The sequence below is a fragment of the Haemaphysalis longicornis genome, unplaced genomic scaffold (assembly GCF_048455015.1).
Source record: "Haemaphysalis longicornis isolate Haplotype H1 unplaced genomic scaffold, Haemaphysalis longicornis Haplotype H1 scaffold_2, whole genome shotgun sequence".
In the NCBI taxonomy this organism is placed as follows: Eukaryota; Metazoa; Arthropoda; class Arachnida; order Ixodida; family Ixodidae; genus Haemaphysalis; species Haemaphysalis longicornis.
This window is the reverse complement of record NW_027526295.1, coordinates 219142848-219157541: the sequence shown is the minus strand read 5'-3', so window position 1 is coordinate 219157541 and position 14694 is coordinate 219142848. Positions and strand designations below refer to the sequence as shown.

The 14694-nt window shown below is 47.7% G+C and overlaps 1 protein-coding gene across 1 annotated transcript in view; it reads left to right on the top strand.

The window, feature by feature from the left end:
* LOC144169932 (3'-5' RNA helicase YTHDC2-like) overlaps window positions 1–14694 on the top strand; it is a 45244-nt gene that overhangs the window by 3852 nt on the left and 26698 nt on the right. Inside the window, exons 4-8 of the mRNA XM_077699384.1 lie at window positions 1192–1388; window positions 2365–2531; window positions 3614–3716; window positions 4047–4203; window positions 6931–6985. Coding sequence (XP_077555510.1) covers window positions 1192–1388; window positions 2365–2531; window positions 3614–3716; window positions 4047–4203; window positions 6931–6985 — 679 coding nt within the window. The remainder of the gene's footprint in view (window positions 1–1191; window positions 1389–2364; window positions 2532–3613; window positions 3717–4046; window positions 4204–6930; window positions 6986–14694) is intronic.

The following is a 14694-nucleotide window of genomic DNA, read 5'->3' as shown; positions in this document are numbered from 1 at the left end:
AGCCATACTGACCATTTTCTCGTCGACCTGTCAGAATACGCTTTGATACTGATTTATAACAAAGTGGCCATGTTCGACTCCACACTGTTTTTAGAATTTTTGGTTACAAGAGACATGTTCCCTGGGTCCCGTGAATCTCTCTTGTAACGAGATTTTACTACTGTACATGGAAAAGTGCCAACCAAAGCCCTAAGAAGAGCACCTGGGCATTTCATAGTTTATTTGGCTTCTTTCTCAAGTGCGACAGAACGAACCAACAGTTACAGCTTTTTGTAGTGTCGGTTGCAAGGTCACAGGTCTTTCTTTGTAATGTTCCCACAAGCCATGTGATCTTTCTTAACTAGTGGCAAAGTCCATGCTGGCAGACTGATGTTGGTAGCATGCCCACAGACATTTTTAACTTCCTTAGAGTAGACTATGTGAAAACTTTCACCTCGTGGGGCTTTCGCATGTACCACCAACCTGCTTCTAAAAGGGCAGCAGAGAAATGCAGCATTTGTGGGATGCCTTTAAGCAAGAATTGTTGGCAAAGAAGAAAATCTTGACCCTTTTCCCCTCAAGTGTTTCTCGCAAGAACTGCCAGACATTCGGCACGTGCAGTCGTTAAAGGTGATTTTTCTTATTTATAATGAGTGCGTTGTTTTTCTAGGCACGAAAACGAGCCGCACTTCTTCAGCTTGTGAGCAGACAGGTCTCTATCTTGGCGTAATTCGTACTGCTACTCGGGGTAATTCTAATTTGCCAGCCAGATAAAGCAGCATTTTTATAGCCGCATTCAGCACGCCTGCATTGACAGATGGTAGCTGTCCCCTGACTGATGCTTGATAACGGCAATTCTGATCAGCTGTTGGGCAGGGCTGTCCAAGCTCCTTCATTCTCGTTAAGCTTAAATGTCTGGCACATTTCTTGCTGGATACATTAGTGCCATTTCTGTAGGGACGATTTACAGTAGGTGCCTTCCCCTCTTGGTTTGTTTCTTCCCCTGGTATGCAACACAAAATTAAGTGTTGGCCGATTTGAGTGGCTCCCCGTGTTTTGGTGCTGCAGCCGAGCCTGATGTGACACTCCTGCCACGAATTATATGAAAGTGGCTCTTGCAGTTTCAGTGTTAAAATAGCAAATCTTTGTGGAGGTGGAGTTGCTATGTCTGAGGTGTGATAGTTGGGTCTGCTTGATGGCTGACATGCACAGTGCGTGACGTGAACCGCACAACGGCCCGGCTGAGCTGCGGGGTGCCCCAGATCCCGCCACCCTGCGAGGAGGGCCCCCTGGAGGCCCAGCGGCAGCGGCTGCCCATTTGGCAGAGCCGCCCCAAGCTGCTGTCCGTCATTGGCCAGAGTCAGGTCACCATCGTGGTCGGAGAGACGGGCTGTGGCAAAACCACCCAGGTGGGTTCTGCATGGTTAATCAACCGGGTACCTGCCGCGGTGGCTCAGTGGCTAATGTGTTGTGCTGCTGAGCACGAGGACGCGGGTTCAATTCCCGGCTGCGGCGGCCGCTTTTCTGATGGAGGCAAAAAGTAAAAACACCCGTGAGCACGAGATTTTGGTGCACGTTAAAGATCCCCAGCTGGTCAAAATTAATCCGGAGCCCTCCACTAAGGCACGCCTCATCTCCTCTGTTCTTTGGTTTGGTCTTCTTTGGTTGTTAAGGCTGCTCACAGGGTGGCATTTAGCACAGAATGTTAGGCCAGCCAGTGCTTGTGATTGCTGTGAAGCGTGTATTGTTCACAGACCTTCCATCTTATGTTGAGGAAGAAGAGAAACAGGTAGGAAAAAAAATAAATGTTGCTGTGAACAACTTCTTTTTGCATTTCAATAAAAAAATAGGGTCGAGGATATTACAAGGCAGCTGTGTTGCTTGAGCAAAATAATTTTTTACCTTCTGACCCAATCACAACCACTTTTTTTTTTCTCTTTTATTATTTTGTTATGTGTTTGCATGTGCGAGCAAAATTTTTTGCAAGCTCCTTTTATTTATTTTTTCCCCAAAGCCAATATTGTGTTTTAAGATGGCTAGGCACTAGAAGGCTGACTTTTCTGCTTTCAAATTTTCTTCGATTCTCGGATTTTTTTCTCTCTCATTTCCATCTTATTTTACATTTACATCTTAGACATTGTCTCACCCTGCTTATTCATTTCTGATTGGCTTGTGAGTGTTTAGGAAAGCAGGGTAAACAACGACCGCATGAGGATGCGCAGAATGCCCGCATTCCAAGGCAGCTGTTCTCTTTAGGACACACGTCGGCCTGTGCCTTTTGTTTGGTCCTGTAGTCTGGCCGCTGCACTCTTCCTCTCTAGACACACAGCGTCTCACACGTTTCATTCTCCCTGTGCACCTCTTATCCGACCCTGTGGAAACCAGGTGCCGCAGTACCTGCTGGAGCAGCACGCCAGCCTGGGCCAGCCCTGCCGTATTGTGTGCACGGAGCCCAGGCGCCTGGCCGCAGTAGCCGTGGCTGAGCGTATCGCCGTGGAACGCAATGAGAAGCTGGGCCACATCGTGGGCTACCAGATCCGTCTCGAGAACAGGTCAGGCAGTCACTACGTGTGTCCTGTCTGGTGGCACGGGAGTGGCTGTTTGGATGAACTGCAGTGCCCACAGATGCTCCTGAGAGACATTGGCAACCTTCTGTTGTCTCAGACACACTCGAGTGAAAGTGCTTGATGGATGACCGAAAGGCACTTGCGTCACAACCTAGCCATCATAGTGCCAGCCATCATCATTCCATCCCATCATTCCAGCCATTCATGCCAGCCTAGCCATCATTCTTTTCGTTTCCCACGAGACCTAGCAACGCGAAACAGACAATATGATTCAAACTTCTTCAGTAAACAGCGTTGCGGCGATAATTTTAGCGCGGTTTTGACACAATGACTTGCTTCGGCGGCGAGCGAGCAACCGAACATGGCGGCGCCAGCGTTACGTGTCTCTACCCTGTACGGCGGATGCGTGAATGAAGGTACTCTAGGCTGCAGAGCGGTCGGCATCTTCCTCCATGGCGGTCGGTTCCCGTGATGTCACTTGGGACCACGAAAACGCACGATTGAGCGGGAAAATCAAAATTTTAACCTAAATTGTTTAATTTCTCAGTGAATAAAGCACCGTTTGTATCCGGACAAGCGCTGGGGGCACTATAAAACACGAAATCTTTCGAATAAAACCAACTTGCATTTTCTCTTCATGGCTCCTTTAAAGGGGACAAATATCAGCTTACTATGATCAAACAGGCAGCTCCACTGCCTCATGGGCTAGTCTTTGTTTTAATTTTGCCTAGATATTGTGTCTTAGTGAACAAATGCAGGGTAAAGGTTGGTGCAAGGTGGATGTGAGACTGGCTTTTGTTATTTCCAGTGTGTATATGTACTATACAAGCAGCGGCAAAAATGAGAAACTTTAAGCTTGGTAGGCACCTAGTGTGCCACATTGCTAGCCATAATTGTTTTGTATTATACATTCAACCTCCATCTTATATTAGCAGCACAATTTTCCATCATCTGGTGTTGATACAGGTTTCTCAAGATTCCCTCTGTTTAGGGAACAGTTGTGTCAGAGCCTATTGTGATTTCTCCCCTGTTGGCTATTAAGCTCAAGCTGAGTGCGTTTCTTGCAGGGTGTCGCCCAAGACGCTGCTAACAGTCTGCACCAATGGCATTCTTTTACGCACCCTCATGGGCAACGACTCTGCCATGGCTTCTCTCACGCACATCATTGTGGTGAGCAGCATAATGGCTTTTCGATTGGGGGCTGTGCACTTATGGTTCATGGGTGCGGATTGTACTTTCGTGTAGTGACCTTTGGTAGCGCATCTAGGAATGCCATCAATGAGTCTTTTGTATTGGTGAAGAAAGGCTGTCAGGCCCTTCAGTATTCTAACGTAATGTTTTTTGTATTGAGGCTTGAAACCTGCTTTTGAATACAGTAGATCAGTAGATTTTGCTTACTAGACTTAAAGCTGGTAGTCCTGCACTGTCAAGGCTTATTACTGCTCATATGCATCTTGTGTTTCATTTGTTACAACCTTTTCGTTTTCCTGATGCCGCTAGGATGAAGTCCATGAGCGGGACCGGTTCAGTGACTTTCTACTTATCGTGTTGCGGGACCTATTGGCCAAGTTCCGCAATCTGAAGGTCATCCTCATGTCAGCAACCATGAACGTCGATCTGTTTGTGAAGTACTTCAATAACTGCCCCGTTGTGGAAGGTTTGTACTTGCGTCTCCTTTGCTCCAATTCCTCCAATTTTCTTTCTGCCTGGCCTTGCTAAGGCATCTCAAACAAATCGGGGGGGTTGTAAAAGCTGTTACGATAAAAATTGCACTGATGGAGCAGGATGGTTACTATATGTGAGAAGCATCGATATAAAGTGCCTTGGCATAGTTCTGCCAGCTCTGGTATTCAAAATTGGCCACGAGTTTCATTCCTGCTATACGCAGTTTTTCTGCACACAGCTATTTTAGCCAGCTGTCGCTGTATGTACAAAGATATGGTTTTTACAGCACAAGACTTTAAAGGGATGCTGAAGGGAATTGGTCTCAAAGTCTTATCTGTGGCAGCATTGAACAGTTTAACCAATGCAATCCGTTATTTGACCGTTCAGTGAAAGTTGAAAGCCTTAGTTTATCTGTAACAGGCGTCAAAAGAGGAAACACTGTGCGCCATTTGTGGCCGCTGAGCCAACAACCGCACTGGTTTCGAGTGCAGTGCTCCCACTCCTGCACCAAATGTGCCAATTTGCGCAAAATGAGGTATCCTGCACCATCCTGATAAAAAAAACGATTTCGCAAGCAAGTGTGCCAAAAGTGCGCCAAACTTTGTGTCGCGCAAATCGCATGCGGCCTGTCACAAGTACTACTTCACAGTGGTCTCTAGACATGTATAACTAATTCGGCTTGATAATTTGAACTCCCTAGCACTCTTCATCGCGTTTGCCGCAGCCTTCTGGTGCAGTTTTTTTGCCAGAGAAGCAAGTTTGGTTGGCGTTGTCGCTGTACCGCCAATACAGTGTTTTCGTCTATCAAGTCATTGCAGCGCTGGCGCACCATGGTTAAAGGCTTTCCTGCTTGCCGTAGTTTCCGATGGTTCCTGCTACAAACAATAGATAGTTTTAGGTGGTGTTAATTTACGGCCCTCTGCGCTCTAATAGCCAGCGGGAGCGCCGTTGCGCAGCATCTGTGACGCGCTCGGCTGCAAGCTCCTGCTTCGCTTGCCGGGCTTGCTGAATGGGCCGCCACAAGTGGAGTGGGCTGTGAAAAACGGCCAGTCTCTGTAGTAAAAAATCTGGGGTGAATATGAGCATGAGGACTGATAGCAAGTGCCTGCATCTAGTAAAATGAAAAGTAAAGCACGACGGCTTGCCTCAACAATTCATAAACTGGACGAGGTGCGGGAGGTGCATTGTTTTTCGCTATGCAGGCTTGTCGAAGCCTTTCAATAATCGTTATCGTGTTGCAAGTTGTCTTTTATCCACACCAGAAAGGAACTAAATACCTTGCAAATTATGTTTTGCTGCATTTTTGTTGTTGGGTGGAGTGTACTCAGGGGATTTAATTGCATCAAACTTGTGGTAACATCTAGTGGCTGTTTCGAAATATGTAGTACGGGAAAAACAAAAAAAAAATCCATTTGTTGAATCCAGAAATGCCAGGTAGGGCTATAAACAGCCAAATTGGGCTTCTTGTTCTTGTGTATGGCGAGAAAAATTTTTGATTGACTATTTGGTTATTTTTGGGCTGGTGGGAGAGCCGATTGTGAAAGCTATTTTTTAGTTCATGTTCAAGCCTGCCAACTGGGAAGCGTTTTCAGTGACTCCTTGGGAAAGTCTTCCCCTAGGAAGGACAAGAAGACGATTATTCCTCAGCAGTGCCGTTCATTTGTGATCGCATGTGTGAAAAGCACCGTGAAGCGCCTTCCATCCGATCTGACACTGTTAGGCGACCTCCACGTCAATTACTGGAAGATACTGGTCTATTTTTAGTGGTGGAAATAAAATTGCACTAAAAGGACGGGACGACAGAAGAAGACACACCACACATCATGTCAGAACAACTAGCCCGTCAGAGTGCTTTGACAATGTTTTAATGTTGAGAGATGCTTTGGACACATCTAGCATTTGATGTTTAGGAAACTGGAACTGAGGTGCTCCGAATTGCTCCAGAATTAATATTTTGCTGATACAAAAATTGCTCCAAATCACCGTTCATCAGTTGTTGAGCAATGTCAGCTTTTAGAATTTTGCCTTTCATTGATTTCGAAGTTAATGTGAACTCTTTGTCTTTGTTTGTTTGAGTAAAGGTTGGGCGGGTGAGACATGCTAACAGTGCATTAAATTCAGCCCTTTGGGCTTGCCAGTGTACTGTCATTGCCAGTGTTGCCAAATCAGTTGAGAGGACGGTGCCAGGGAAACATACTTTTCTCGTTGAAAAATGCATGCAAATTGGCCGGAAAAACTCTGAACATGGCCTACACATTCTAGGTTTTGACGCTTGCAGTCGCTTGCATTTTGGTACGCTTCCCCGCTTCCATCCAACCATGCCACTAACATAGCCGTACATCTCCAAACTGCTTATTTCGGAATGAACCTAGGCAAAGAAACCGACATTAAGCGAGCATTCCTTATTATAAGACCAAATGCAGGAAGGGCTGATCTAAGACGATAATTCAGGCACTGCTTGCAATCTACAAAGTAAAGTTTCTTTGTAGATTACTGTAGCGATGTAGGCCACGTAACCCCTGACATGTCTTAACAAATACGTGGCTGTGTTAGCTGCCTGACGCAAAGTACAGGTTTGCCTGTTAACATTTATTGCTGTTCGGAAGCTTAGTGCCCTTGTTTGGCTTCAAACCCCGCAATGTTGTTTTTTATGAAGCTTGTAGTGCTTGTTTATTACTGTGCTTTGAAGTATAGCTGTGTGCGATTTTTTTTATTTTAGTGCCGTCAAAGTCGTACGAGGTGAAGCCTTACTTCTTAGAAGATGTCCTGCGCATGTAAGTGTTGCATACAACTGGGATCTGTTTTGCTCAACTTGTGCACGCCTTCTGGTTTAAGCCAGTTGCGAAAACATCTCTGTTACGTTATAGGTGGGGGGTTAACACATTCCTGCCCGCAGGAAGAGCAGTGATTTTAGGCAACAATGTAAATATTGTTCACTGGTCACGACACAGACCGCATACTAAGGGGTATCATATTGAAAAGTTAAAAAGAGAATTGTAATTTTTTCCTAGTAGTACTATTAACATAAGACAACAGTGCTTATTTTAAGGGGGCACATGGGTCTTTGATCAAAAACTTCATTTTTACAAGTTATGATGGTAAAAATTGGGGGACATGTGTAGGTTTTCATTCTGATTGTAGATAAAAAAATTGTTTTGGTGTAAAATGACTACATCCAAATTTATTCATATTTTTTTATTTAATTTTTTGACAGCTTTTGTAAAAAAACTGCTAGAGTGGTCCAGCTGAACAAGGTACCAGTGAACTGTGCACAAATCAAGGAGTGCAATAAGACTAACTCTATCATTCTATCTGGTCTGTAGCAGAAGTTACGGCCTTCAAAGCTGTCTGGTCTGTAGCAGAAGTTACGGCCGTCAAAGCTGTCAAAAAATCAAATATAAAAATCTGAATAAATTTGGATATAGTCATTTTACACCAAAACAAATTTTTTATCTACAATCAGAATGAAAAATTACATACGTCCCCCAATTTTTATCATTGTAGCTGTAAAATGTTTGGTTTCTTAATCCAAAAATTAACATTTTTGGTTTAAGACCAGTGTGCCCCCTTAAATAAACGCAGTGATGCTACCGCTGCGCCAATTGCGCCAAACTGCGCCCATGTGCTCTGGCTGCTACATCCTGCTACATTTCCTCTAAATTTAACGATTCTGCGCCCGACCTGCGCCCAAGGGTGTACGCCGACTTTCAGAAACGAAACTAACTACTTGAGGTTCCCCACTGAAAGCGACATCGCGGTGCACCTGTTTTAAGGCCGCAATCCGAGCCAGTCTAAGGCAAACTGGGCCTTGTAGTGGTAACGGTAGAGTGCCTAGAATGTTTCTGAAATATTCGACGCACTCTAGTAACGGTGATGATGCGCATTGTGCATGTAGGCGCACAATGCCGAATCTCCCCCCTTACCCGAGACTGTTAATTCCGTGCAGTGCGCTTCGCACCTATTGGGTTCGCGAGACCGGTTGCTGCCATAGCGACCGTCCGCCTCACGGTCTTCGGGCCGCGATAAGCGTCGTGATATGCGTGCCGTACTCGTGAAGCTTGGCAACAACGCCAGGCGCCGTGAAATTGCCGTACTCGCTCGCCAGCGCGCCCCGACAGCGTACGCGTCGACCGGGTGCCTGCGGAGTTGTGCTGGAAGAAAAGTAGGCAAGAGATGAGGACGTAGGAGTTGTAGTTACAGTGGAATCTGGGTGATACCAATGTATGGATGAGACGAATTTCTGATAAGTCTCGGCGAAATCGCTCTGTTTGAAATTGGAAAAGTTTCGGCTCTTACGAACGGACCCGCGTGGTGCCCGGTGGATAATAAGAACGAGTCGGCGAGGCATTGACTGCTGAGCGAGCTAGCTACGGCGACGTACGGGCTCTCTGCCCTCCTTATCGCTCTTTCTCCAGGAACGGCCAAGCTGTTTTCTGCTCGCGAAAACGCGCCGTGCACTCCACAGGCACAGTGGCGCCGCCGTGAAACCACCCGCAGGCTGCGCGGGGCGCGGTCGGCCGCAACAACATGGCGCCGGTTTCGGTCACGAAGTGTTGCGGGACGCTCAAGAGACCGCTTCTAACCGCTGTTTAAAATGCTGCTCAAAGCACTCACGAAGTTTCTTGTACGGTAAATGAGCTAACAATGTGAACGAAAACGGTGCTATAAAACATCATCCGCGCCGCTAGTGAAAGCGCCCATGAAATATCTGTCGGGGTGCTAAGCCTAAACATCTCCGGCGGAGCCAGCCCGGCTGTCTCGAGCGCTTCGTAACTGCCGCCATGAGGCGCACGCCTTCCCATTGGTGCAAGTCGTCAGGCTCCTCCCACTGCCACGCTCGTCCGCGGGTGCCAAATTGCCAACGCGGGCGTGAAAATATCGCGCGCACAACACCGACACACCCGAATCACGTGCAAAACGCCCCTGTAGTGCCTGTAGTGAGTGAGCTTGGGCACCGCGAGTGAGGAGATGAAAGTCCAGAAAGGACCGCTCGGGGACATGGAGGTTAAAAAAAAGCAGAAAAACGTCACTGATTTCGTCACGCGAAAGTAAGAAAAGAAATAATCGAAAACTTGTTTTAGTGCTTAATTTTTTGGTCTGTGTTATTCACACGAATTTCGGATGATACGAATATTTTTCACGGTGCCACGAGGTTCGTATCATCGAGATTTTACTGTAAACAGATGAGAATTTACAAAGTGCAGGGGGAGAGAAAATAGTATGCAAGGGCAGGAAACGGTGACAGTTGGGGCCACGTGCCGGCAAGTGAGTATGGCAATTTTACGACGCCTGACTTTGTTTCAGAGCTTAACGAGTACGGCAGGAATATGACGACGCCTGTCTTAGATTTCACGTAGAGTTCATAGAGGCACAGAATTCACACACGTGGGAATTGAAGGGGAAATGCGCACATGTGACCTCGCAGGGAATTAACATAGTCTTGGGTAGGAGGGGGGGTACTAATGGGCTACCTTGTCATTAACGGAGGCGTTTTGGTTGCTTGCGGCAAACGTGTCGTAAAGGGGCAAGGTTCAGCCTGGTGCTGCATGTTGGTTGCCAGAAATGGCTGCCCGCAGCCATTTCTCTTTCGTTACCGCGGGAAATTGGCCAATTTTTAAGGGTCTAACAAAACATTTTTTTGCGTTGTACATATTGGTTAGGCACACATTGCAGTGACATGAAATGCAGATTATTCCACGCGCTTTCCAACGACACCAGTTTTAATAATGTTTTCCTAAATAATGATTGCGAAAAAGATTATCGAATTTGAAATTTCTGTCCACGCGTCGAAGAAAATAAGAAAAAGTAAGTTGTGTACAATAAACCACCAGTAGTAGAAAAAATTGAGAATATACATTTTGTAGGTAGACATTTCAAAAACCCGTCCTAGAAAAAAAATTGAGTTGGCAGTACAATTCGGGAGATATAAAAGAAAGAGAGAGAGAGAGAGAAACATTTTATTGAGCCGGTGAAGTGGGAGTGGTTCCTTATTCCAGGAAGCCATGCGATGAGCCGGCAGCCTTCGCTCTGGAGGCCAAATGTGTCTGGACGTCCAGATCGCTGCTGGTCACAAGGTTCTCCCACAGCTCAGGGGTGGGAAGGGGGGATGGAAGAGGGGGGAGATTGGGGTTGTGCTTGCACTCTAATATGATGTGGGGAAGAGTAGCGGGTTGTAAGCAGAACTTGCATGTGGCCGGGAATTGCGTGGGAAACATGCGATGGAGGCGGACTGGGTGAGGGAAGGTATTGCTTTGCAGTCGGCGAAGTAGGGATTCTTCTTCTTTTGAGAGTTTAGGATGCGGAGGAGGGAAGTGCTGTCGCTCGAACCGGTAATATTGAGTGATGTCCTGAAAAGTCAGTAGAGGGACGGACGGTTCGGTATCCTCAGTAGCCTGGAGGGACAGGGCGCAGGCTTGCTGGTGAGCAAAGTTATTGCCCGTCAGTGAGGAATGGCCAGGAGTCCAAACGAGGGTGACTTTCCGGCAGGGTTGATGCAAAGACAGTAGTTTTAAAGTTGAGTGGGCCACCCTTCCGGCTAGAAAGCTTCTGCAGGCTGCTTGAGAATCTGTGATGATTACGGGGTTCTTCGTATGAATGAGGGCTAATGCGATGGCGAACTCTTCGGCAACCGATATTGACGACGTCTCGATTGTTGCTGAAGCTACGAGGGCGGTCTTGGTGGTGACTACGGCTACTTGATTCTGTCCGTCGGGGTAGGTGCTAGCGTCCGTGTAAGAGACATCTGCACGCTTTCCATAGATGGTCTCGTGCACTTGACTTCGCGCTTTTCGGCGGCCGGGCTGTAGGTCCGGGTGCATATTTTTTGGCAAGGGGCGAACCCGGATAACACTTCTCCAGTTATGAGGGAGAGGCTGAGAGGCAGTGGATTGGCATGGGACGTGAAGACTTTTCAGGAGGGCTAAGCCCGCAGGTGTTTGGGTGAGACGGAGACGTTGACTGGATAAATGGCCTTCAATAAGTTCTGACACCGTGTTGTGGAGGCCCAGTTGTAAAAGACGGGCCGTGGAGGTGTTCATAGGAAGATTTAGCGCTTGTTTGAATGCTTTTCGTATAAGCCGGTCAATGGTGTCCGTGTCACTTTTGGTGAGGATAAGGTACGGTGCGACATACGTGACACGTGAAATAAGAAGAGACTGGACCAGTCGGACCATGTCTTTTTCCTTCATGCCACGGTGGCAGTTAGAAACACGTCGAAGCATGTGGGAGACTTGGTTAAAAGCCTTGGAGAGCTTAGATAAAGTTTCATTGTTGCGTGTATTGGCCTGGATGGTGAGGCCTAAAATCTTAAGGGAGGAGCCGGGCCGTACAGTATGGCCGTCGAGGTGGATGCAGACTGGTTCTTTCTGTAGAGCAGATGGATGTTTACGGATTATGACAAGCTCAGATTTTTGGGGGGAGCATTGAAGTCCCACGGAGGAGGCATAGTTGTGAACGACGTCGGTAGCCTGTTGAAGGTAGTCTTGGATGTTTCCCATGGAGTCTGTGTCTGTCCATATGGTGATGTCGTCTGCGTAAAGTGCGTGAGTATGTGAGGGATGGCGTCAAGTTTCTGGGGCAAATCCAGGAGGGCCAGATTGAAAAGGAGTGGAGAAAGAACTGAACCTTGAGGTGTTCCCTGGTCCCCCAAAGCAATAGGCTGGGATTTAATGTCACCTACACGAATAATAGCTTGCCGATGAGTAAGAAAATCTGCAATGTATGAGTACGTACGGTGGCCGCAGCCTGTTTGATTGAGGCGGGATAAAATGGAGGAATGCCAAACATGATCAAATGCCCCTTTTAAGTCCAAGGCAAGAATGGCCCGAGGGGAGCAACGAGTCGCTGGAGCAAGGACTTCTTCTTTAATTCGAAGGAGAATATCTTGTGTGCTGAGATGCTTCCTGAAGCCATACATGGTGTCGGGTATAAGGCCTTTTTCTTCAAGGTAGGGTTGGAGGCGCTTCAGTATCATTCTTTCCACTAACTTGCCCACGCAGGAGGTCAGAGAGATTGGTCTTAGGTTATCAAGATGAGGGGACTTATTTGGCTTGGGGATGAATCATATTTCAGCCGTCTTCCACTGGGGAGGTAGGTGACCTGAGCTCCAGTGCGAATTGATGTGGTATAGAAGGTGATCCAGCGAGCCGCCGTCCAGGTTGGCAAGAAGCCGGTAAGTGGCTTGGTCTGGTCCCGGGGCGCTATTTTTATTGCATTCGAACAAAGCTGCTTCCATTTCGTAAAGTTGAAAGTCCTTATCCAAGTCACTATTTGTCGATCCCGTGTAAGGAGGTGGGTTGAAGTGGCGAGAGGTGTTCAAATATTTAGCCGTGAGTTTTTGGATGAGATCTTGGGGAGATCCGTTGAAGGAGCTTAGGGTCCGGGTCATATTGCGTTGGGTCTCACTCTTGCTTGAGAGCGGGTCAATGAGGTGCCTAAGGAAATACCACGTTTTTCGAGTGGTAAGGGTACCCTGGAGGCTGTCACATAATTGAAGCCAATTCTCTTTGCATAGGGAAATGGCGTATTCAGTGGCTTCTTTATTAAGCGCTGCAATTCTGAGCCGGAGCTTGCGGTTCCGTCTTTGCCGTTTCCATCGCTTTGTGAGGCTCCTACGGGCCTCCCAGAGGTGGAGAAGTTTAGCATCCACGCTGGGGGTCTGGAAGGAAGTGATTATGGATTTTGTGTTTACCCTGACTGTTTCAATAATGTCATCGATCCAGTCGGATAGAGGTTGGTTAGGGTCTATAGGGCGAGAGGAATTGGCCTTGCGGAACGCATCCCAGTTAGTGAGACGGGCGACTCCTGTCTTTACGTTGTAATCGAGATTACGAATTGTTAGTTTGATAATATCATGGTCGGATCCAAGGTTCTCGCCAGTGGATGACCATAACACATCCAGGGTGCCCAGTAATAAAGACAGGTCTGGGGAAGTGTCCCTGGCTGTGCTGGTTCCCATTCGTGTTGTTGAGCCGGGATGGTTTAGAAGCAGGAGGTGAAAATCATCAATCGCTTGCGCCAGAAGAGTGCCTCGTTTCGTTTTGTAAGGATAACCCCATTGAGGATGAGCAGCGTTAAAATCCCCAAGAATAAGGAGCGGTTTCGTTCCAGCTATACTAATAGCGTCACGAATTGTTGATAAAATGTCGGGAACCTTCTGGGTTGGGCGGCAATAGATATTGAGGATGTAAAGGCTTAGCTTGTTCTTAGGAGATGGAGATAGGAGCTCGGTGAGGATGTGATTGCATCCCCTCTGTGGAGTGACATGATTAACAGCAGATATAGTGCTACGAATAAGCGTGAGCGTTGAGTAGTTGTCTGAGGAACCGTAGGCGATGTATCCTGGGAGTTTCATATGACTGTTCGTTTCCTGCAGGGCAATGACCGCTGGTTTCGAATCAAGGGTGGTGAGGAATTGAGTAAGGGATGCAGCTTTTTGTTTGATGCCTCTACAATTCCATTGGAGGATCGTCGTAGAAGTTGAATTAAGTTGCTGCCGGTTCATCAGGTAACGAGGCAGAGATGGTGTTGTCTGTGTTTCGGGCGTATGGGACGGCACGGGTGTGGTTCCTTAAGGAGCCTTTTGAAGCTCTGTCTTGTCGGATGGGGCCGAGGTCATTGCTGTGGTCGAGGGAAGTGGGTGAAGTGTTCACAGAGATTGCTTCCTGCCTGAATGTGTGATACTCCATGCGGAGGGACTGAATATCTTGTTGTAGTTTCTGGTTTTCTTGCCGAATATTCTGGAGGTCTTGGTTTATGGAAGCAAGCTGCTTAGCTAGGTTAGTAAACATTTCTTCGATCTGCGGTGGGGGCGACGGCGGCTGGGTCTGTTTCTGCGGCGTCCAATTAGGCAGTTCGGGTGTCTGAGCGGGGGCGTTAGGTTTTTTGCGTTTTTCGCCGGCTGTAGATTGGTTGTGCTCTAGTGCATCGAGACGAGCATTGAGTGATGCTATTAGAGCATTTTGTTGTTCCAGAATTCGGGTAAGATGCTTACATTCCATGCAGGGAGTTGTATTCTGGGACTGTTGTGGGGGCGGGGGCGGAAGGGAATTAGTTTGAGCTGCCGGAGAGACCCTTTGGGCCCAGCTTACTTGTTTTGGCTGGATGTTGGGTGACAGCTGTGGATCCTGCGGATCCTGGGACTGCGTTGGTGGTTTGCTTCGAGAATGGCTGCGTTTTCTTGACGAAGGAGTCATTGAACGGTCCCGTCCACGCCCACGAACCGGTATGGAGACCCGGGCTGTTTCAGGAGTGCTTGCCCGGGCTTGTCTGAGCCACCTTTGCCGGAGAATAAACGGTTCGACATAACGCTTTGAGCAGCCTGGTGCTCCCGAAAGGTGGGAACCACCGCAGAGGTCGCAGGTGGGCGAGCACGTGTGGTTTAGTTGAGGTTGCTTGATCCCACATTCATGGCAGACCGGAGTGGTAGGGTTCGGGCAAGCCGTGGACCTGTGACCTACGGTATGACATGTAGCACACACGGGAA